General features: G+C 40.1%; 1 protein-coding gene across 1 annotated transcript in view; it reads left to right on the forward strand.

Moving 5' to 3' along the window:
* The window catches only part of cog5 (component of oligomeric golgi complex 5), a 47437-nt gene that overhangs the window by 19215 nt on the left and 4503 nt on the right, over nt 1-23719 (forward strand). Inside the window, exons 7-17 of the mRNA XM_061073256.1 lie at nt 7224-7354; nt 11469-11628; nt 12631-12743; nt 12868-12945; nt 16196-16277; nt 19489-19693; nt 20369-20530; nt 21193-21292; nt 21431-21541; nt 22558-22620; nt 23306-23409. Of these exons, the coding sequence (XP_060929239.1) occupies nt 7224-7354; nt 11469-11628; nt 12631-12743; nt 12868-12945; nt 16196-16277; nt 19489-19693; nt 20369-20530; nt 21193-21292; nt 21431-21541; nt 22558-22620; nt 23306-23409 (1309 nt within the window). The remainder of the gene's footprint in view (nt 1-7223; nt 7355-11468; nt 11629-12630; nt 12744-12867; nt 12946-16195; nt 16278-19488; nt 19694-20368; nt 20531-21192; nt 21293-21430; nt 21542-22557; nt 22621-23305; nt 23410-23719) is intronic.

Below are 23719 nucleotides of genomic sequence, written 5' to 3' on the forward strand. Positions count from 1 at the left end.
GAAGATTGAGCTGAATGAATTTCCACATCATTGAAAACGGGCACATCTGTGGCAGAGCACAACGTTTCCCCTGGGAACCAACACACAAGGCTCTGACGATGTAATCTCATGGTCTAAAGCACATGGAACAAGATCATTTAGTTCATGTCTGAATCCACTTTTGTGAGTTTAACAATGGAAATGTTGTGGCACCAGATGCATGCTTCAGAGGGATTCATGTAGTGTCTAAATCAATCATGTGCCGTCTCCCATTCCCTTTAAAAAACAGGTTCACTTTTACCTTGATATATTGCTTTTTTAATGGCAAATTTGCTAGATGGAAATGTATGTGCTGATTAATTGTGCTAATCAAATAATCGGTAATTAATACAAATTCTAAAGATTAAACACTGAAATATTGGATTAAGAGCAGGTTTTTGTTGGTTGCAAGTGCAAATGCTGTTTGCTGCCTCAAGATAGATGTGAAGCCCCAATGCAACTGACCACAGCTCATTTTAAGACTAAAACAACAATTGAAGCTAGAAAGGAAAATGACAACTGTGTGTGTGTCTGTGTCTGTGTCTGTGTCTGTGTGCGTGTGCGTGTGCGTGTGCGTGTGCGTGTGCGTGTGCGTGTGCGTGTGCGCGTGCGCGTGCGCGTGTGCGTGTGCGTGTGCGTTTATCCCTCTGACCATATTATGACACAAGTTAGAAAAGGACTAACCTCACCTTTTCCCCTCTCTCTTACAAACATATCTAAACAAGCAAAGGGATGCTGGGCTCAGCTGTTCCATCGTGGTCTCTGGCAGGCTTTGTACTTGGGTTGAGGCGTTGAGCGGATTGCTTTTGAATTGAATGTGGCTTCTGTCCAATTCCCTGATCCTCTGTGTCTCAGCCCGCCACCTGCCTGATAATACTCTCCATCTCTCTGGGAAGAAGAGCAAACAATGTGCTGCTCTAGACAAATAGCACATCTAAAATGGTTTGCTAACACTCCACACCTCTCCTCTCATAATGAGCGTGTGATTTCCCTGTATTGTTTTATCTTACTGTTTTAAAAAACATATAATTTTAGATAAGGGCTGAAATCAAAAGTGGGTTGGACTTGAGACAAAATAAATGAACAAGAACAGGATAAAGAAAGATGTCATGTTTCGATTTCATGGAAGTACAGTTTACTGTTTTATTCATATCAGTAAAATCAACTGCAAACTAACATGTTTCTAATTTTAGAGGTGGGACTGATCATCGCACTGTATCTTGAAAAGGTGTCTCTTGTCACCTGTTCGATATTGGAATTTGGGGCTGATATCCAACTATATCTGTAACCTTCAGAAACCAACAACATGACAGTCACATGCAATGATTGGCCATGTATGTAGAGAAAATACATTTTAAGCTACTCTTTCAATTTCTCTTTTATTGTTCACACAAATACATTGCAGTTCACACTTTCCCATTCAAATGGCATAAGGCTGTATTTAATCTGCTTTTCTTTAGTACAAATTCCTGCTCACAATTGACTACCAGTGATGTTGGATGTCCATGTTAAAAAAGCCAGCCAGCATTGCAAATCTGCTCCAATGATTCCTGTAAGACAAAAGTCCCGTTTTTTTGTCTGTTCTCTCCTGACACTGACATATGAATGTTATTGCTCTGGGCCTCAGTTCTAACTTCAGCCGGACCAAAGCATGTCTCAATGCACCTCCGTATGGACTGCAATGACTTTATGATCTGTATTTTAACAGTACAACCACAGCATTTTTCTCCTGACTTTGCATTTTACTGAGAGGACCAAGTTCAGCAACCTGGCAGGTCAGAATAGTTAGTAATGCTGCCACTGAAGACATTCATCTTACTAGTATGTGTGGAGAAAGTGCTGTCCATGGAAACACAGAAAGAAGGTGTATATAATACATTGCAGTATTTTCAGTGCTCATAATACTGCAAGAAAGTACAATATTCCCAGCACGATTACTACATAAAATAGAGAAAAGACAACAGAGCAGCCAGACGCTTTAGGAGAGTAGGCATCCTCGGGATGACATGTCAACATGACCACTCTTTCTTCTTGCCCTGAGAGCACCAGTCCTGGCTGAAAGATCTTCAGCAAGCTTTGAGATAATTGCCTCAAAACAGGATTATAAAGCAAACTGTTTTCTTTTAAAGGTTTTGGCTGCTTTGTGTACTACGTATACTCATATCAAACCATATCCATATTTACTACATATAAAGAGCTGTTTTTCAATGTTGTTATAAGTTAAATTTTCTGTGGTGTTGGACAAACATTAGACATTTCTACGTTTGACTTCTCTGTCAACTTTATTCCACTGTCAACCGATCACTATCTACAGTATATCACAATTTACATTATATTGAAAGGGTATCATACAGCAGCTGCGGATACGTTGTTTGCTTCTCATGAAAGCTGCTTTGTAAAATCTGTTCAGTCTTTCCCATGCTAGTTAATCTAATATAATTAATGTGTACAGTGCATAAAATACTGTATGAGGACATTGACTCTAGTAAATTCTATAACTGCCAAAACTCATGGTCAAAAAGGTGGAAAAGAAATGTCAAATGTACTGTATTTTACGTCCACATGCACACTATTTCTTTGTTTCCATTTTACATGTTGTGTTTTAGTAATAGCATCGTTACTAATGTCAAAAACGTTGCCTCTGTATCTCCTCCTAACTGACACTCTATTGGCTCTGTAGGTAATTTCTCAAAGATGACCCTGTAGACAAACATAAAACACAGTTCATGGCTGAGTACTAACCGGAAGTAATGTGACAGTGGGATATAAATAGCATTATTTCCCTGTGGAAAACCTTTAATCTTGGTTATTGATGTTCTTTTTTAACCGACCTCAGATAAAAAATCCTGCTTTGTCAGTTCCTGGTTTAGAATATGTTATTGCAATGACATTTTTTTTCAAGAGCCGTTTTCAGACATGACGTCGGGTCTGGAGAATTCGATCCGGATTTAACCCAAACTTGATTTCACACATGCACAACCAGCGGGAGGTTCTCGCACAGATGCGTTCATAACAGCAACAAATCCTCTGCATTATTTAGGCGAGAGGTGAAGCAGCCGGTCGCAGCAGACAGAGGCAGGAAGTGACGCATTGACTTTCACGGGTAGATCTTTTTAGATTTTTTTCTTTAGATTTTTTTTTTGATTTTTGTGTCTTCATACTAGGGGATCAGGTCTGTAGATAATCCGGAGCCTCTCACTCAGACACATGCACTTCCTCAGAACACAGTACGCTGGATCTTCAGATTTCAGTGCATGTCTCAAAGCAGCTACGGTTAAGTGTTTGTAGAGGAGCTGTTTTCGTGGCCATAGGAATATTATTTAGAAAATAATTTAGCATATTATTTGTAATAATCTTGACAAATGCTACGTTACCCTGATTCTAGCAACACTACCACTGCCTCTGTGTCAACTGAAAGTTACAATTGGACAGATTTGCAGCCTTCTTCTGAATTGTTAGGTCAAATTGAAACAAAATACTTGCCCCTTAACAAGATGTCACCTGGCATTGTTCAGAATCAGGTTGAATGATTAAAATTATAAAACTATATTCAGTATGATAATCAGTGTCGTATTAATGACATGAACAAAGATACACTTTATACACACATTTTATTCATAGACTGATGTGCTTTCCTTTTCTCTAATTGGGTACTCCTCACTGGCTCCTTGAAGCTTTACAATTTCAAATCATACTATGAAGTAGGAAGTAAAAAGGGTGCACCAGCATGCTGTTAAGTAACACATTAATTATTCTGCTGTGTGCTGTCTTCGCCCATCACAACTCCACTGTCTTCCAAATCAAGCATGCTCATCTCAGCTCCTACTTTAATATTCTTTTCTTTCTGAATAGATGTCCATCTTCAGCATTGACCATACATTTGCTTGGGGACTTGACTAAAAGCTTAGTTTAAAAAGTTTTGGCAGCAGTTTAAGTGTCACTGCAGTAAGAATCGTCATGGTAGATCTCAAGTGTTTGCTACAGGTGCTCATGACCTGTTTTATGAAATTCCAGTTTCATATCAAAGCAAGCTGAGGCTGCGAGGTCAGGCACTATATCTTCCTCTAATATACTTTACATCCAGGCCTGTGTGAACGAACAGAGAAGGATGGGAATGTTCAACACACAGCCAGAAGTGCTATGTGCTTCTCGGAAACAAGTGCTGCTGACAAATCTGTCAAGCTGAGGAGTCCAACTGTCATCTTCTCTGTCCAGTGTAATATCAGAAATGTGATAATTTAATCACAAAGAAGACGTGTTGATGAAGATCGATATTGACTAAGCTATTGTTGTGTAAGTGATTACATGACCAGTCAGTCATCTCAAGAAACCATCCCCTGGTGTCCATGGAAAAACCGTGAAACAATAATCAGTAATGTTTTGAATTAGAGCAAACGCTTGCTAACATGTGCAACAGAAACCGAAGGACAGGTATCAATCAATCAATCAAATTGTATTTGTATAGCCCATATTCACAAATCACAATTCGTCTCATAGGGCTTTAACATGGTGTGACATCCTCTGTCCTTAACCCTCAACAAGAGTAAGGAAAAACTACTAAAAACCCTTTTAACAGGTAAAAATACGTATAAACCTCAGAGAGCCACATGTGAGGGATCCCTCTCCCAGGACGGACAGAAGTGCAATAGATGTCAAGTGTAGGAAAACATCATCAGGATGAAAGTTTTTAGCAGCATTGATGAGGGTAATCATTTTGAAGGATAACTTCAATTCTATATGTCAAGCAGTCCTTCTGCAATCATAGTCTCTGGTTAGCAGCCAGCAAGATCACGATCCAGCATCAGGATGGGATCCACTATAGTCCACAGTTATTGTCCACTGCTGCCAGTTAGGATCCATCATCAGCTGCCACCTCGATCGTGGTCCACCACAATCCGATGCCAACAGGACAAAGGATCCTCCATTACCACTACGATCAGCCAGCACGATACAGAATCCACCGAACTGGATCCACCATTGCGACCTCTGATGCACGATCCACAATCATAATCCATGGTGCGGCCACAGCTGTGGCCCTGCATCCGCGGGCGATAAGGCACTGAAACTCCGGGGAAGGGGTCAAGTCAGTAACATGTACTGATGAGATATGAATTACTCTGATGTGATAAGGATGGAGAAGAGGAAGGAGAAGCTGGAGAGAGAAGCTCCGTGTGTCATGTGTCATAAATCCCCTTTGCGTCTTAGCGTCATTAGGGGTTTTTGCCTTGTAATGAATGATACAATGATACAGGCCGAACTTGAGGGTACACTGAGGCTCAAGGTAAATCTGACTGGCTACTGGTTTGTATGGTAGTACGATGAAAACCATGTGGCCCACTCAGGTATAAAGACAGAGATTTTAAATCTCAGTCTGGCTGTCTTCGTGGATAATAAAAACCTCATGGATGTTTTGACGGACCACTGACTGGGCAGTATCTCTCCCTGTGTTGCTGATGGTCAATCTGACTGTGACAGACTTGTCACTGTGTGACAAAGAAAGAGACAACGACAGTTAGGCAAAAAAAATGTCACACTGCTCTACAATAGATGAACAGGGTAAAACAATTGTGTAAAAAAACTTTCGGATCATTATAAAACTTGTGGGACAAACTGGACCTTGTCAAACTGGACCTTGGTCCAGTTTGTCTGCCATTAATACGATTATTTGATCTATTATTTATTTTGATAGTATCTCTCCTGTTCATCTTCACCGAGCCATTTGATCTATCAACAACCTTGTTTACATTTTTTTTCTTTTTTTGGGATATTTTATTTGCAAGCTGCTAGGCTAACAAAGCTTTGTATCCCCTCACACTTGTTTCTCATTTGTTAATCCTTTACGAAACATTGTTATTTGTTAATGAATATGGTTACATTATTCATTGTTATATTGTTGACTTTGTGCCTGGTTGCTTTTTATTTTATATTTAAATGATGTCAAAGGTATAATCTGCCTTTTGTTATTATGGTTGTGTTCACATTTCTAAACATTCAAATACAAAACCAATGTGATGCAGCACAGATCCAACACATAACAGTGAAAAGCTAAGTGTGAATGTCTAAATGCTCAGACACGGATGTGTGTGTACAGAGAAGTAAACCATGAAATCTCATGTTTCTGAGATTTCATGGTGGCGTTGTATTCAACTGAAATATATTGTTTCTAGTATTCAGTTTGCTTGTGCATATACATGGACACTTGAAACACTAGAAATGCAATACACTCCAATACAGTGGGGCAGCTCAGGAGGTAGTGCAGGTCCATGGTTCTAGCCCCTGCTCCTTCAGTCTGCATGTCAAAGCATCCTTGGGTAAAAACACTGAACTCTAAAGTGAGTGGGGGAATGGGATGTGTGACAGAGGAGCGTCTATAAATAGAAGCAGACTATGTGCATGTGACTTGTAGCGGGAGGCGCTTTGAGTGGTCGTAAACAGACGGAAAGTGCTATATAAATGCAGTCCATTTACAACAACTATACCAACCAACCTTAAGAGTTGAAGCAACAGTAGCACTCTGTCTCTCAAGACACCGGGTTTTCTACTGCATGTCCTGGAAACTATATGAGGGCCTTGTGGAAAGCATCTTCTTTCACGATCATGTGGTCGTCAACACTAAGCAGAAAAAACAGTCAATCTTTGGGAGGCCACAAAAGCAGCAGAGTAGTATGATGAACAGAGAAGTAAAACTGAAAGATGTATTTATGACTCCTGATCCATCCACTGTACACTTAGAGTTTGAGAACTTCTTGGAGAAAATATACATTAATAATAACTAACATAATTGTAATCAAAACTCTTTTGTCCTACGAGCTTTAAGGTATCATGAAACTAGAATCTGGCAGAATTGGAAACAGGTGGTGTTCCTGACTCTGCTGCAATTACTTGTATAGAAGTTTGATGTGATATAGTGTGTAGAAGTCTAGAATTGTGCATTGTGAGTTTTTATGAATGTGAATGCCGGCATGATTCACTGTGAAATGTATTTATGACTGGTTTTATGATAAAACCAAAGGCAAGTTTCCACATGGTGGATAAATACGTTTTTGTATTTGTCAACAATACAATTACTTACTTACTTATTACTATGGGCATATGGAGCTTTTGGAATGTAGGGGAGATTTAAAAACATGCTATTTCTTGTGTGTGTGTCTGTTTGTTTGTGTATGTACTGTACGTATTGACCTGTGTCCTTGTTCTCTCTCAAGACTACCTGTCACAAGGCGTGGATCTGAGCGGCATTGAGGTAATTGAGAATGACCTGCTGCTGATCAGTAGAGCCAGACTGGAGGTGGAGAACCAAGCTAAGAGACTGTTGGAGCAGGGCATGGAGATCCAGGTACACCCAAGCACACACACATTATACTAACACAGATGTATTCTTTGGTCTCATTGAATTGTCCAGGAACTGACTTTAAAATCAGTTGTAAGCAGGGATCAGAGATGTTTTTTTCAGTAATGAGTGGATCAAACTAAAATTCACTTATTTATCTCTTTTCATCTCAACTGTTCTAATGGTAATCTGCTGTTAAATTTACAATATATAACTTCAGCCATTAGAGGTCTCATAATTTAAGCAATAACAAAAGACCTAGTTTAATCACATCCTGAAGCAGCGTGGGATCATGGGAGTTGATGTCTTCCTCCCAATTGTCTGCTAAAATTTGCCTGATGCTACCCAGACACAAATCACATCCACGTATATCAAGTAATATATTCGAGTTACATTCATGTTACGTGGCAGACAGCAATGAGTAATTGTGATCCATTTTGAGAGACCAAAATAAGAAGCACAGAGCCAGTACATTTATGATGAGCCAAATTCTACTTTGGTCATTTTAATGGCATTAAAAAGAGTCACTGTGCTAGGGGCGAGGTTCAAAAGGGTTGCTCTTAGTCTCTTAATTAAAAATGGGTGTGTTTTGGTGTAGCATGTCATAAACCAGTCAGAGTTCCATCTCTATTTCCCCCATTAAAAGCTAGGTGATGTTTTTGTAGTGGATTGATCTGGGCTGACTTTTCCTGCAAAGGAAACAGGAAACCATTTGTGTGTGTATAAACAGAGATGTTGTGCACCTATCTTTATACAGTGCTGTGAAAAAGTAATTGCCCCCTTCCTGATCTTTTTTTTTTTTTGCATATTTGTCACACTTAAATGATTAAGATCATCACACAAATTTTAATATTAAACAAAGATAACCCGAGTAAATATAAAATACAGTTATTAAGGGAAAAAAGCCATGCATCTTACTATGTTGATAATTCCCCCTGTAAGTGGTATAGTGAAAATACTGCACCACAGACTTAAGATCTGTTTTTTGTTGGTCAAAAGTGCAATCGTTCTCTGCAGTCTCAAGATAGAAATAAATCAACAATGTTCCTGACTGCAGCTGATTATAACACCACTGCACCCATGGGTGCTCAGATGAGAGTGAGTGCATCTCCTACATGGTTGCTGTGTCGATCTGAAATTATCAAAGAAAATGGCTTGGCTCTGCTCTGTGCCAAGTGTAAGATGGAACGTCTTTACAGATGCTGTTGTCGAGAGGAGACGAGCTGTTGTGAAGACTGTTTCTCTCACCAAACAAATACACAGCATAATTCAGCCAAGCGAGACTTAAAGCAGCAGAGATATCTATATGATGTAATTGTTGTTTTACTAATGGAATGACTGCAGTGGAGGTTTTTCCGCATTTATTAGAAAACAGGTAATCAGGAAGGAGGCGTTGTTGGGTCATGTTATCGGCAGTGAGATTCTACAGCAATGCTTTTTGGTCGGGGGACTCAAGAGAGACAAAGAAAGACAAAATTGTCATAATAGAAACAGCAGAGGTTGTCAGTGTTGACTATCCTGACAATAATGTGGGAGAAACTCTGAAGCTTCATGCCTCTTGCAAGAGAATCCTGATATCATCATCATTTTTAGAATCTGGAAACAGCCCTTTCAGAGCCACACACTGTTTGTAATGGTTTGATAGGACTCATGTGTTGGCCTCTCTTCAGTCTCTCTGAAGTAAATGAACCTTTTCAAGGTCAGTTTTAGAACATTATTAGGTCTGAGTGATTATTTTTTCAAAATCTATGGTGAACATACTGCAGCTTGAACAAAGAAAGCACACAGACCATGTTCCCACTCTGGCACCGCCTACTCAGCTGACGTCCTCTGGCCTGTTTTTGTTTCATAATGAACCAAAAATATTCACTTCTCAGTGTTTCACATACATTGATTTATGTGAAGCAACCACCGCAATATCAACACTGACTACCACATATTGACTTTCTAAACTTTGTACTATTTCAACTGGGTAACACCTCATTTGTTGAAAATCGACCTGCACAGACTTGAATTTGCTTAAGATACATGATTCATCAAAGATAACCTTTAATGATAATTCCACTGTTAATCAATATCAGTGGGATCATCATCTATTTGCTCAATCCTAAAATAGCTTAACAGTGAACTCCCAATTTAAGAATGATCTGGTCCCTTAATAAATTTTCCATTCATGTTCTCCATTGAATTTTCAGACAATTATTTTTTTTCTATTCAGAGCAAAACATTTTATTTTATTTTTAAGAGTGAATGACTTCTAGCGCTTCTTGAATTTAACCTTGTTGTAGTGATTTCCATCCTTGAACTCTTTTCCTCATTTGACAAACTGCAGCATGTTTTGGATGAGAAATCATGGTTGCCCTGTAGTAAACCTAATGTACCGCTCCACCAATCAGAGACGTTGTACATTGAATAAAACATGTTATTCCTAAAATGCAGTGGATATAATATGGACTTTTGACTTCTAAGGAGCATATAACATTGTTTCACAACCTTGTTTATGCAATATGATAGCTTTTAATCACAATCTCAACTCAGAAAGTGAATGGGATTTTTACTTCTAAAATCACACTCATGTTATTTTTTGGGGCCATAATTAATTTGCCAAAAATGAGATAAAACACACAATAAACTAAATTAATGGTAATGAGGTTACTGTGAATTATTTTTATGTGTGAAAATGTAACGTTTCCAATGAAAAAGAAACCAAAGGAGAAAGACTTTTTCAATGTTGAACAGAAATACTTATTTTTTGGTACTTTTTTTCTTTCTTTCACTACAACAGCTTGTCAAGAAAAAGAAGGGATTGTGGCCCTTTGAAACGTGGGGCTTTTAATGTGAAATGTGTGCAGGAAGTGTCAGTATTTTGTCTAAAATGTGAGTTTGAAGCTAAGCAGGTGCTTGTGTGAAGCAGCAGGATTCTGTGACACTGCACTTCTCTCCAAAGTCAACACACATACATGCTCCTGTCTCCTGTGTGTACTCAACCCTCAGAAGAATTATTTTTATCCTGGTCGCTGCTGGAGTAGCCTTGGCTAACAACTTCTATCACTTTGTCTTATGTGTGTGGACATATGGGGCTCTAGAGACACAAAGACACGCATACATACACGCACGCGGGTAGATTCAGCAACAGCTTCTTATAGCAGCTCAGGAAGTTGTTTATTGTGAATGTTATGTAAGCAGTTGGACGTGCTGCCGGGACTGAGTGGGAGCGAGTTTCACCTCAACGCTCTCACTGTGCCAGCAGAGACCCTGTAGCCCATCTGTTGAGGAGGAGCTCAACTGACCCACGTAGAGGCTCCTCTCCTCTCCTCTTCCTTTCTTCTTCCTCTCCTCTATAGAGTAGCTCTAACACGGAGCTCTGGACAAGAAACCTAAAAAGCATATTTTCCACAATAAGTGCAAAGTTTGACTTCTTATCTTGTTACATTTTTTTTTTGTAGTAGTATTTTCTTTAGTTATAACTTTGATCTACAGTGATTATTTTTAGATATCCTTCCCTACTGTGACTGAACCTCTTCTTCACCTATGATGATGTGAGAGAATATTTTTGAGTATTGAAATACGGCAGCGGGACAGATCCATCTTGTTAAAGAAAGACAGAACACTGTCTTGTTATTCTCCCCTTATCACTGTGTGGAAAGACAATAGAGCTGCAGAAAATTGATCTATTAATTTGTCAGCCATTTCCTCCATTTATCTATAGTTTGGTTTATCAAAGTGTCAGATTTTATCACATTATCCTAGAGTCCAAGGTGACGTTTGCATGTTTTGTCTGACTAACAATTCAAACCCCAATGATATTTAGTTTACGATACACAGCTAAACAAACAAAAAAATACAGAACGTCTTCTCATTGGAGGAGCTGAGCAGAACATGTTTTGGTGATTTACTAGAAAGAGTGTTGGCATTTTTTGTCGTGACTTTTCTGTGCCACATATTCACAGTTCTCTCTCATTAAAACAATGTGAGGTGTATTTTTAGCTACTGCCGTCACCTCTGTTCTTGAGTGTTTTCTGTGTGAAATTACCAGATTCATTAAGTGGATTTCATTCTGTTCCTTAGACAATTGCCAACTTCCATTCTCTTTGTCTTGTTCTCTGCTTTTGTTGATCAGAATCCAAGCCAGGTCGGCACGGCCCTGCAGGTCTTCTACAACCTGGGAAGTTTGAGAGAGACGATCAGCAGTGTGGTGGGGGGTTACCGCACCAACATACAGGACAACATCACAAGTGCTCTGGACATCAAGGGCCTGACACAGCCGTCCAACCCCAGAGGTGAGACCCAAGGAGGATATGGTCAAAGTGTTAAACATGCACAGGCACACACACTCTCGCTCTCTCTCTCGCTCACACACACACAGACGAAGACACACTGGTTACATCGTCCTCATTTTGCATCTTGTAATTTGCCCTAGTTCATCGGGTGGCTTTATCCAAAATAGATTATTATACCATGGCCACAGAGAATAGTCAATTCTGGCTGGAGGGCTTGTGTTATTTTCAGGGCTCCGATGAAGCAGCCACTTCATTGTTCTAATTAATGAAGAAAGTATTTTCAGATAACAGCCCTCATTAGGATAAGGATTCCACTGCTGGCATTTTAAGACCATTTTTGGGATTGTGACTTAATAAAAAAATAAACCTAGCAAAATGTATCTTCGTCTTTTTTAGAACCCAAAACCTTTTTTAGTTTTTTGTGTCAGAAAATCCCACGTGCACACATCAATGCACCAAGCTGTTGCACTGGGGGACATGGTCCTTCATTACTATGAATCAGAATCAGGAAAAACTGTACTGACCCACATAGAAAAACCAGTTATGAAAGAGAAAAGGAGGGAAAAAAAGGTTAAAAAAAACACCTATAGACTGGAAGTGAATATAATAATGCACAAATACAAATGTTTAATTGAGTAAAAGGTAATATTGTTGTCTGTGTGTGCGTGTGCACACACACACACACACACACACACACACACACACACACACACACACACACACACACACACACACAGACAACAATAGCTTGCTTCCAGCTCAGCTGCTCCGCAGGGTAAAAATGTTTCTTATCTTAAAATAGACTTGTCAGAAAAGCTCTCCTTCCTGTGTTATGTTCTAAGAATCTGAAATGCTGTTCTAAATCAGCTAAAAAGAGTCAAATAATGGTCAAACATGAAATCCTGGGATGATGGTGGTACTGGTTTCATCGGGATCTGAGTAACAAAAACAACAACAATGAACAGTAAATGAAAGACATTAATAAATGAATTCCTTCCTCAGGAGCTCCAGGCAGAGCAGTGCTGCCGACACCGGGGAACACAGCCGCTTTCCGTGCTGCTCTATGGACCAATTTGGAGAAGCTGATGGACCAGATATGCGCTGCCTGCAGACAGGTGCGCAGCTGCCCCGAGGCCTCTGATTTACGGCAGTGTTGAATCACACGTTTCCAACCGAAAGCCAGGCGGCCAACAGGGCTGATGAATTAGGTGTGAAGTTTCCTTTGCTGCGTGTTCGCAGGTGCAGCATCTACAGAAGGTCCTGATGAAGAAGAGGGACCCTGTCACTCATGTCTGCTTCATAGATGAGATCAGCAAGGTGGGTTGATGCCACTTCTCAGGTTCTGCTATTAGAATATGAATTACCATCTGCAAACAAGACAACAGTGTCAAGGCGCCAGTTTAGCCGTGTAGGTGAAACTGTTTTTTACAAAAAATAACAACATATCCACACACACAGCACAGTGACTCCTCCAGGTCCCCATTATACACATTTTACAGCAGACTATAAAATACCAAATTAGTTATTTATACCATACAGACGGTAATTCTGCTTCTCATTGTTATCAGCTCATTTTTAGTATTAGAAGATTTATAAAGATATTTTAACATTTTAAAAAGTTTATATGAAAAAAAAGTTAGAATGCATCGTTTAAGACACAAGGAGGCATTTTGTACAATTTAATTTTGTTCATTTATTGTAAGGAAACAAATTTTGCTCACACCAAACACCACAGTTTTGAAGTGTTGGTCAGACTAGAATCTCCAGGTTATTGTATCTGCTACGAACACACTGATATCTCTGACCAATCTGTGGTTGTATTGAACTGTGGGTAATGTAGGCACCAGGTTTTTACAAGCACTAATAATGAAAAAGACGATATCGTCAGTGCGTTCTTACTCAGAAGAAGAACCATGGATCCATCTTTTTACATTAAATTTGTTCGATAAAAGAGTCACTTCAAATTATTATTTATTCTATCACTGTTTGTACTAGTGCAGTGCCTGTTCTAAACCTACCTGTTTTGAATGAGCTTTTTGCTTGGCCTGTGGTAATCCTCGAGAACTACTTCAGAAGTATTCCTTGTCATTATTGAGTCCTCCCCAAACAGTTCTACAATGTACTGTCACTGTTGCATTGTTTGTGTGCTGGGCGTTGTGTACAGAGTCTTTCAATAAACACTCTATGGTGCAGAGTAAGGTTAAGGATGGAGCAGTTTGTGGTGAAATGTAAAAATAGTGAAATTAGTTTTAAGATGAAATATTACTAATTGTTAAGATTTGCTTTGTGTGTTTGGACAGGCAGTTCTCTACAGATAAAGACAGACAGTCATAATCAAGGTAGTGGTTAACACATCATCATGACCACCATCAGTGACTCTCTTACCTCCACTGAAACCTAGTTGTACAAATCAGAGCGGTAGACTGTTACTATGGAAACAAAGCTCTCACAAATTACCCAGTGATGGAGATGTGAGTTGGAGACCTAATGACATGTCTAAATGCAAGGCTCCTCAGCAGTGCAGCTGCACTGTCACTTACATGCCATGTGTCCACAGAAAAATGCTTGAACAGACTCAGTCGCGCTGTCAGCAGTCATATCAGTTAAACAAAGCAAATCCTATCAGATCTTTGTGTTTCTGTTACAAAGGACAGGCAGCGAAAGAGAAGCATCCATCTGATAAATGAGCTGTAACTCATGTGGATAATAATATGCTGTATGAGTGTAGTGTACCATAAATGAATAAACCCTCAAATGTAGACATTTCACATCCTCACTGCATTTTTATGCATAGACACACAGATCAGTTTTGTCCAAGCTGCCTTGTTTTCTCCTCTTCTCCTGGTTCCTTTATGTGATTAACTCACCACTCACTTATTGTACAGGAGGAGAAAAACGCTCGCTTTGATGAGCAGTAAAAGCATCGGTAGTTAGACATGATCAACAGACCTAAAGAAGATCCTTCACTCTTAAGTTCTTGATAATTGTCACTCCTTTCATTCAGCTCTCAGCAGGATAAATATTCCCAGCTACACTGTGAATGTTCAGTGTTGCTGCTTGGCTATTAACACTCCGTGAGATTACTGCAATCGCTGCTGCCAGGCTGTGGTCCCCTGTCAGTTTTACAATTGATTTCCTGATGTTACAGTTGGATAATAGACCTTTTGTGTGATAAGTCTACTGCTTCCATCTTTGATTTGTTACAAGGTCTATGGCTACATCCACACAAACATAAAGGCATGCATGTCCCATTGGACACAGGAATTGTTGCTGATTGCTCAAAAAATATCTAATCTCTTATGCATGGAGGTAGCTGTATCATTGTAAAATGTAAAATTTAACTGCACAACCACTGTTAGCAAGGAAAACAGGGTCAGCAACACTTGAAAATGCTCCACCAAAGTTTTCAGACTGAAATAGGGCAGCGTTTCCAAACTTCTCTATTATAGCAGCTCTATGGATGCCAGGCATATCCATAGCAGAGTTGATACTTTTTCAAAAGAAAATGTAATAGCATGTAGCCCAAATGCTGCTTGAAATCTTGTTTGATTTCATGGCTTTAACCGGCTCTGGTTTTACACTTCCCAACAGATGTTAGAACCAGGGAGTTGCTCCATTTCAGACATATACAGTAGGTCCAGCAGTGCTGTTGGATGATCTGTTGTGTCCCAGTTCATCCCAAAGGTGTTGGATTGGGTTTGGGTAAGGGCTCTGTTCAGGCTTGTCTAGTTCTTCTGTAGCAGAGAGAAAGAGATACGTTTGAATGGCCTGAGCATATCATTGTGCTATGCTCAGCTCTACTGTGAAATAAAATATTACTCTTTTGAATTGTTAAGTAATAATAGACGATCAATAGGTGGTGGTCAGTGTTGATAACAAATAGATTGTCAATCTGAGAAGTGCAAGAATTCACACTCGCAGAGCTCAAAGAATGTGACCGTATGCATCCAAGACCACCTCTGAATGGGGTCTGATTTATCAGATGATCTCAGATGTGTCCTCAATGTGTCCTGGGTTTGTTCATGGTTGAATACTTGGAGGATCACCTGAGACAGAGCAGGAAGTGAGGATGCAGTGGCTTCTCTCTCATCTGCTCTCCATTGGAGAAGCAAACACACAAACAGACACAGGTCCCATTGAATAATTAAAGCTCTTTCCTCCGACAGGGTCAGTCTGTTGAACCAAGGCATTGGTGTCCATGTTAACATGACAACACCTATCGGCCCCTTTCCTCCACGCTGAACATGCTTTGACGGGTTTTATGATATTTATGCAGAAGGTGCTTGATGGATTTATGCACTGACTGCTGCAGTATTGATTCGGATATACAGTATGACAGATAGTGAACTACCAAACAGTAGTAACACAGCCGAAAGAGTCTTAAACTATCTTATATCATTAGGGAAATGTATACATTTATTTAAGGTCATAGCACCATCGTCAGCACACAATCAATGTGATTTTAATTTGGAAACCAGACAACAGCAATGGCAGTAGAGATTAGGGTGAGAACACATCTACCATCACTTAAAGTCTTGCTACTGTTTCTTTTCTGTTTACCTGACAGGAGGGTCAGCCTGATATCCTCTTTACCTTTTGGACAGATGTAACCAACACACTGAGTGAGGAGTTTCACAGAGCAACTGAAGGTAAGATTGGATCTCCCCTGAATGATGCGGAGTGTCTAAGTGTCAGAGCTTCTAATTCAAAGCAAAGATGAATTACTTCCAGGATGTAAATGGTAAATGGATTTGTATTTATATAACGCTTTTCTAGTCTGATGAAGACCACTCAAAGCGCTTTACAGTACAGTTTCACATTCACCCATTCACACACACATTCATACAGTGCATCTACTTGCAGCACTTTGTTATTCTATGGGGGGCTATTCAGGGTTCAGCATCTTGCCCAAGGACACTTCGGCATGCAAATGGTTCAGACTGGGGATCGAACCACCGACCTTCAGGTTGGAGGACGACCACTCTACCCCTCAGCAACAGCCGCCCAAGATGTTCAAAGCAAAGGTTTCTTTCAGACAGACAGTGGATGGATATTGCGCCACCACCAGCAGCACAAACAACTAGTGAGACGCTTCATTTAGTGAGCCGTAATCAGCAGGCTGTAACAAGAGCTCAGTTAACAGCAGGAAATCAATGGGGCTGGGAGAAAGACGCTGGTGGGCTGTGCTACATTCCATGCATCAACACACAATTATTGTTGTGTGTCGATGCAGTATAGAATATGTAATCAAGTAATCAGAAAGTCCAATATTGTAATACAGAAGAAAACTGGCTACCTGGAGGGATGGAGTTAGTCTAAAAACGTGTGGTACAACAACAAGTAAACAAGTCATAATGAACATGTGATTAAAGAACAAGGCATCTGCTGATCCTCAGTCTGTGTCAACAACATGATGAAACGTTTCATCAACTGTCCTCTCATTGGTCAGAGTCTCTGTCTCCTTCAGCCAATCACATGTCAGACCACAGGATGGACTTGCTGCCCTTCTCCACGCTGACCACGTAGGCTCCTGTGCAGTCCACCCAACTGAGTTCTCTTATAAACAATTGAGAGTAGCATTTACTTTGTGTTACTCACCTAAACATGTAATTAAAATGTGCGTTCGAGCTCGCAGTCTTTTTTGTCTGCCTTTGTCGGCACATTGCTGCTTATCTGGGTATGCGGCAATGGGGGGGGGTCTCATGCAAGGTTTATCCCATCCTGGTAACACCAGTCAAACATGACAGATAATGAACATTTTCAAAACCTTTAACCCAAATCCTAACCCACTAATTAATTACCTCAAACTTCCTTTGGTATCAATAGTGTCTGTCCGGCAGTTCGATCCCCAGTCTGACCCATCTGCATGCCGAAGTGTCCTTGGGCAAGATGCTGAACCCTGAATTTCCCCTCATAGAACAACAAAGTGCTGCTAATAGATGCACTGTATGTGAATGGGTGAATGTAAAACTGTACTGTAAAGAGCTTTGAGTGGTCATCAAGAGTAGTAAAGCGCTATATAAATACAAAACCATTTACCATTTGCCATTCACTCACTGTGATATCATCATGAATCCACAGTTGAGAACTGCTAATTGAGAAATTTCTAGTGAAATGAAAGTATCTGCTCAGTCTGCTTATGTGGATCCGTTGTTTGTTCACTGATGTAGCTGAGAGGATTTAAAACTTTAATTTAATAACAGGATGTGCACCTCAGAATAAGTCCACTTGCCTGTTGTGGACAGTTTGGTTCAAATGCATCCATGCATTCCAACATGTTTTCCTTTTTTGCTTTCCTCAGGACCAATGTAAAGCAAATCCCAAAGTTAAGTCAGTGATTGCGGCACACAGGAAAATTGATTTGATGCTAAGTGCCTCTCAGGAATTGAACAATTTTGAACTGATTGTAGTTTCACCTCACAAATTATCCGTCCCTTGTTCTCCAGCTGTGTCTCTCTTAAAGTCATTAGTGAAACAAATGATATGCCCTTCCCCCTTAACAAATGAGTAAATACGAAATGAACAGTGGGTGTATACGCATCCTTGTGGGGACTGGACTCAAAGAAAAGAAAGACTTTATAATGCTAGGAATAATATTTTCTCTCTCTCTCTCTTTCTCTCTCTCTCTCTCTCTCTCTCTCTCTCTCTCTCTCTCTCTCTCTCTCTCTCTCTCTCTCTCTCTCTCTCTCTCTCTCCCACACACACACACACACAAACACACGCACACATCATATGGAGGATCTCAATAGAGAGTTGTCTGATTGCAGGGAAAAACAAAGTGAGAACAGGAAAGGCGCATTTGGCTGCTTGTTACCATACTTAGCTTCTGATCACACTTCCTTTGTGCTGAGAGCGTGTCAGTAACGTATGTTTTAGCAGGAAGCGGTTTGTATCCACTGATTTAGAACATTGATAGCCTCATGGCCAGTGGACAGCGGATAAGAGGGAGGTCAAAGTGGATCAGTCGACGGTTTCTGTGTCTGTCAAAGCAGCTTTACAAAAAACAAACACATCTAACATGTTTCAACCTCTCTTTTTTTGTTGGAGCAATCAATCAATCAATCATTCAAATTCTAGTTGTATAGCCCATGTTCACAAATCCCAATTTGTCTCATAGGGCTTTAACATTGTGACATATCCTCTGTCCTAAACCCTCAACAAGAGTCAGGACAAACTACTAAAAACCCTTTTAACAGGGAACAAATATGTAGAAACCTCAGAGAGAGCCACATGTGAGGGATCCCTCTCCCAGGACGGACAGAAGTGCAATAGATGTCAAGTGTAGGAAAACATCATCAAGAAAAAGATTTTAGCAGCAATGATGAGGGTAAACATTTTGAAGGATAACTATATAACAATACTATATGTCAAGCAGTCCTGCTGCAATCATAGTCTCTGGTCAGCAGCCAGCAAGATCATGATCCACCATCAAGATCGGATGCCACTATAGTGCAAGTATTATGTCTACTTGCACTATTATGCAAGTAGACATAATAGTTGGAGCAAGTAGATATAATAGTTGAATTCTTTCACTTTGTTGTGTTGTAAATTTAATTGATAAAATTGCCATTTTCTATTGTAATAAACAACCTCCCTGCAGGTTTCAATAAAGACTTCCATCTAGCCCTGGCACTATAACAGCTCGATTGATGAAGTGTTGCTGCCTTTAGGTTGTTCTGTCTCTGTAGAGGTATTCTGAAACAGTGACCTTTAACAAAGCTTTTACAGTTCTTGGTCCCTTTCCTGAACAAGGCCCTTCTTGTGAGGCTACTCTTAAGGCGGCGTTCTGGTGGTTCCAGGCATCACTTTGTAATAAAATGTTTGTTTTCTCTACCCCTGTCTTCAATTCTGTCTCCCTAGGCTCATCCTTTCTGAAGCAAGCATTTGAAGGAGAGTACCCCAAACTGTTACGACTGTACAATGAGCTGTGGCGCCGCCTGCAGCAGTACAGCGCCAGCCTGCAGGGGGCTCTAACGAGCAGCGGAGGAATGGACGTGTCACTTGAGATCATGGCCACAGAGACAGACAGCCAGGACCTCTTCACACATGGCAAACAGGACTACAGGTGAACCGACTCACAGAAAAAAAATTTCTCTTAACAATAATAAGAGAAATAATAATTAAAAGGACTGAGGATAGGATTGCTAGATGCCCAGCAGCCGGGACTTAGCTGGTTTGAAACAGTCACATGTGAATACATAGTTGTTGTATGTGGCAATTGCATTTACAATTGGATTGGATCATAATCTGTCATCAATGTGTCTTGATGCAGGTATCCCCTTTACTTTTTAGCGGTGAAACACATTTATTGTTGTGTAGGCCTATATGTAGTGTCAAAGGCAACATCTGAGCTGTTCTTCACACCTGTTTCTCAATTGAAAATGTGTGGGTTTTCACTAAAGGTTTCTATTTGCGTAGTTATTTAATTCAGCTAGATGTAACCAGCAACTTGTCTCAGGTTTGTCTTGTATCTTTAATCCAAAAACAAAGGAATTTCCCTTGCCTTTCCAATAGTTCCATAGGGGTCTGTATTTGAAAGTGTGCTACTGCTACGTAGCTAATGTTTGCATCAACAGCTCTTTGCTTATCACTCCGGAAGAAATGTTTCAAGTTCAGTTTTAAACATCCTCCAAACTTAACCTCCCTCAAGGCTGTATGTGTGCACGCAAATGTTCTGGACTTACATGAATATAGACTCTCTTTGGATTTTGTTTCAATTTCTTTGTGCATGTGTGTGCAGCCCAGAGAAGGCTCTGAAGGTCTCTCTCCAGCCGTATGAAGCAGCCTACCTCTCGAAGTCCCTCTCTCGCCTGTTTGATCCCATCAACCTTGTGTTCCCGATGGGGGGCCGCAACCCGCCCTCCAGTGACGAGCTGGACAGCATCATCAAGACCATCAGCAGGCATGTACAGTACATGGCAATTTGAGTCACAGCAGAAACTTACTGGGAGTGGCAGCACTCTCTTCTTGTCAATCAACAGTCTTTAATGGCTTTTGATTTATCTTACAAGACATTATCTGTCGCTTACACATTCATAAAACGATGTTCATTTATTCAAAGATGGATTTATAGCCTGAAAGTCCTGGAACAAGGCCTGTGAATAAGCAGCCACCACTATTATTTGACTATTTCCCCAAAAAAATCTGATGGGTAAAACTGAAAAACTGGAGAAAGTCTCTTCTTTTACTTCACTTAAATGTGCTCATGAAAAGTGACAGTATTTGTGTGAAGAAAGAGGTAACCCTGCCCACTTCCTTGCACATTATTCTTGGCCAATCATAAAAGAAAGTTGCAAAAATTGTTCGCAGGCCGTTTGGCATCCAGAGGGTTACAGATGCTGTATGACCAGCTGACTTTTATAATCTGTCTTCTTAATCTGCCATAAAATACAGTGGTCTCTCCCTAACCTGCAGGTACATCCATAGTTGTTACAAATTAGATGGTTCCTTACTAATTTTTAAAAGATAATGCACAGTTTACTTTTGTACAAAGCGTACCACTTGTATTTGTTATTTTACCAAGTTACATTATTGTAATGGGATGTTATGTGTGTTTGTTTACAGTGAGCTGAATGTAGCATCGGTAGATCCAGATCTCTCCCTGGCTGTGGCCAAGAATGCTGCCAAGACAGTCCAACTCTTCTGCGTCAAGTCTGAACAGCTGGTGTGTGCAGAGTCACGTGGTGCATCTTGGTGGAAATCATATCTGTTCAAATACCATTTGTTGTATATAACCCACACACCACCTCCGTGTGTCTCTTAAATCAGCAAATCCATTACTTACACCTCTCTCTGTCTGCAGTTAAGTACTCAGGGTGATGCCAGTCAGGTGATTGGTCCGTTGACAGAGGGCCAGAGGAGGAATGTTGCTGTGGTCAATTCCCTCTTCCGTCTGCAGCTGGCTGTCTCCAAGGTGGGAATAAATACTGCTCGTTTGTCTGATGAATTAACCTGCAAATGTTGACTTTATGTAAAAGCAGCAACTTCAACTGCCATAGATGAATCCATAGAAAAATATTACAGCGCTAAAGTCTGGTCACTTTTATTATATGGTAACCACCCTTGAAATATATTTTTATAATCCAACTGTGATTTTTACTTCTTTCTTTATTTCTTCTGTTCGGTTTATTGGCCAGTCGGCAACCAATGTCAAGGTGCATTACCGCCATCTACTGTTCTTTATTTCTCTAACCATGTATTAGTAGCTTTATAATGTTTAAAGATGTCACTTAGCTCACACATGTAGATTAAAGCAAGGGAAAGAAGTTAAAGTGGGCTATGAGGACATCATTAGCAAGACCCTGAAGAAACAGTATCCTAATAATCCAGGAGCTTCCGCACTGCCTTCCTGTTCTACGATGTAATATTGAGTTGATGTTTCACAAACATTCCTCTTTCTGGTTTCTTCCATATTGAACAGGCTTTTTGGTGTTCCTCATGGTTATATATCGGGCCCATTTCTTTCTTCATTATCCATGCTCGCACTCAGCTAAATTGCCCAGTCTCCAGTGGCTGATGACCTCAGTCCAAGTGGTACAATTTTAGATACATGACAGCTATTTAAAAATGAATCGAGGACAAAAACAGAAATTAGGGTTAGGGTGTCCCACCATATGTTCACCTAAATTCAGGATTTAAAGTAAAAGAGAGCACATCACATTTGTTGCGTCTTTAAAGTGGTTCCTGCCTTTTGTCTTGTCTCCTCCTTAAATATGGGACAGTCACTTCTTGTGTAGTGCCTCAGTTTGTGGACCTGAACCAGTAGTTAAGACTGGAATTATGGAGAGCCAGCCTTTTGTAACTGTTACTTTAGGTTGCATAGAAAAAAGGGTTATGTATAAATGTGCTATACAAATAGAGTGTATTAATTTGTTGATGTGTTTATTCTATATTTGTTCATCTTTGTCCTCCTGTGTTTTGTATTTGCAGATTATTTCAGGTTTGGGGGGTTGTCCAGCAGCTGCTGCAGAGGCCCTGTCTTCTTCTTTGGAGGTATCTCAGCAAAAAGTCATTAATATATATATTTTTCATTTTCATTGACATTCTTCATTTTTTCTTTGAAGCAAAGCTACATGCGCATATACGTGTGTTGCTAGTTTGTCTTCTATCTGCTTGTGGGTTTATTATTTTAATGGAGCTTCTTGCCAATTCATAAAATATTGTTTAGAACTTTGTGGTAATAATCATAACACTGGGTTTCATTTTACACATCAATCGACTTCAATCATCAATTTGCTGTCCACCTTCATTGCATTATTTTTACACATGTTGTAAAAGCAAGGTTTATGTTGTGGGAATCTGTCTGCATCCAACTGGTTTGAATTCTTGTCTCACATACAAACTCACACTCTCTAGTTGATCAGATGTTTAATCTCAGTCAATGTTTGTGGAGACGGAAAAACACACCAGAAACACAAACACACACATCCGCACAGCTGATAGCGTGTTCATATCTTAAAGGTGAAAGGAGTCAGACCTCATATATATGTTCCTACCGCTCACCTGACTTCACAGGTGTTGCTATGGCAACAGGGTGCTCCTATGTTGCAGGTAATGAGCAGTAGTTAATGTGATTTGATGCACAGGAGCTGTAGTCAAGTCTGGGTTTGCTGCTAACACCTTCTCATGTTTCTCCTGAACATCCTTCCACAATGCACTTCTTCTCTGTGTGATTCAGGGAGTGCAGACCCTGATGAGCAGTGCAGTGCATCCTCTCCTGCAGTCAGTGAGCGACTCCATAGAGGCCATTATCATCACGCTCCACCAGGAGGACTTTTCAGGGTAGGTCTTTCCCAGGGGCCCAGAAGTGTGCTTTGACTGGAGGAACCAGGAACTTTTTAATTTAGTTACTCGTCCCCTGCTTGAATCGCCCTGCTCTGGGGACACAATTCTCTTATGGCTCAGGGAACCTAAGAAAGCTAAAACACATCAAAAGAAACATAACGACGTGTAGAAACTGAATAAAAGCCAACAATATTTAACAACATAATTCAACTACTAAAGTACATTACCTGTCCCTTTAAACCTAAATAATGTACCTAGGGTTTATCACACGTGTATATATATATATATATATAATATAAACCTCCTC

This window comes from Limanda limanda, chromosome 1, assembly GCF_963576545.1.
Source record: "Limanda limanda chromosome 1, fLimLim1.1, whole genome shotgun sequence".
NCBI classification, from domain to species: Eukaryota; Metazoa; Chordata; class Actinopteri; order Pleuronectiformes; family Pleuronectidae; genus Limanda; species Limanda limanda.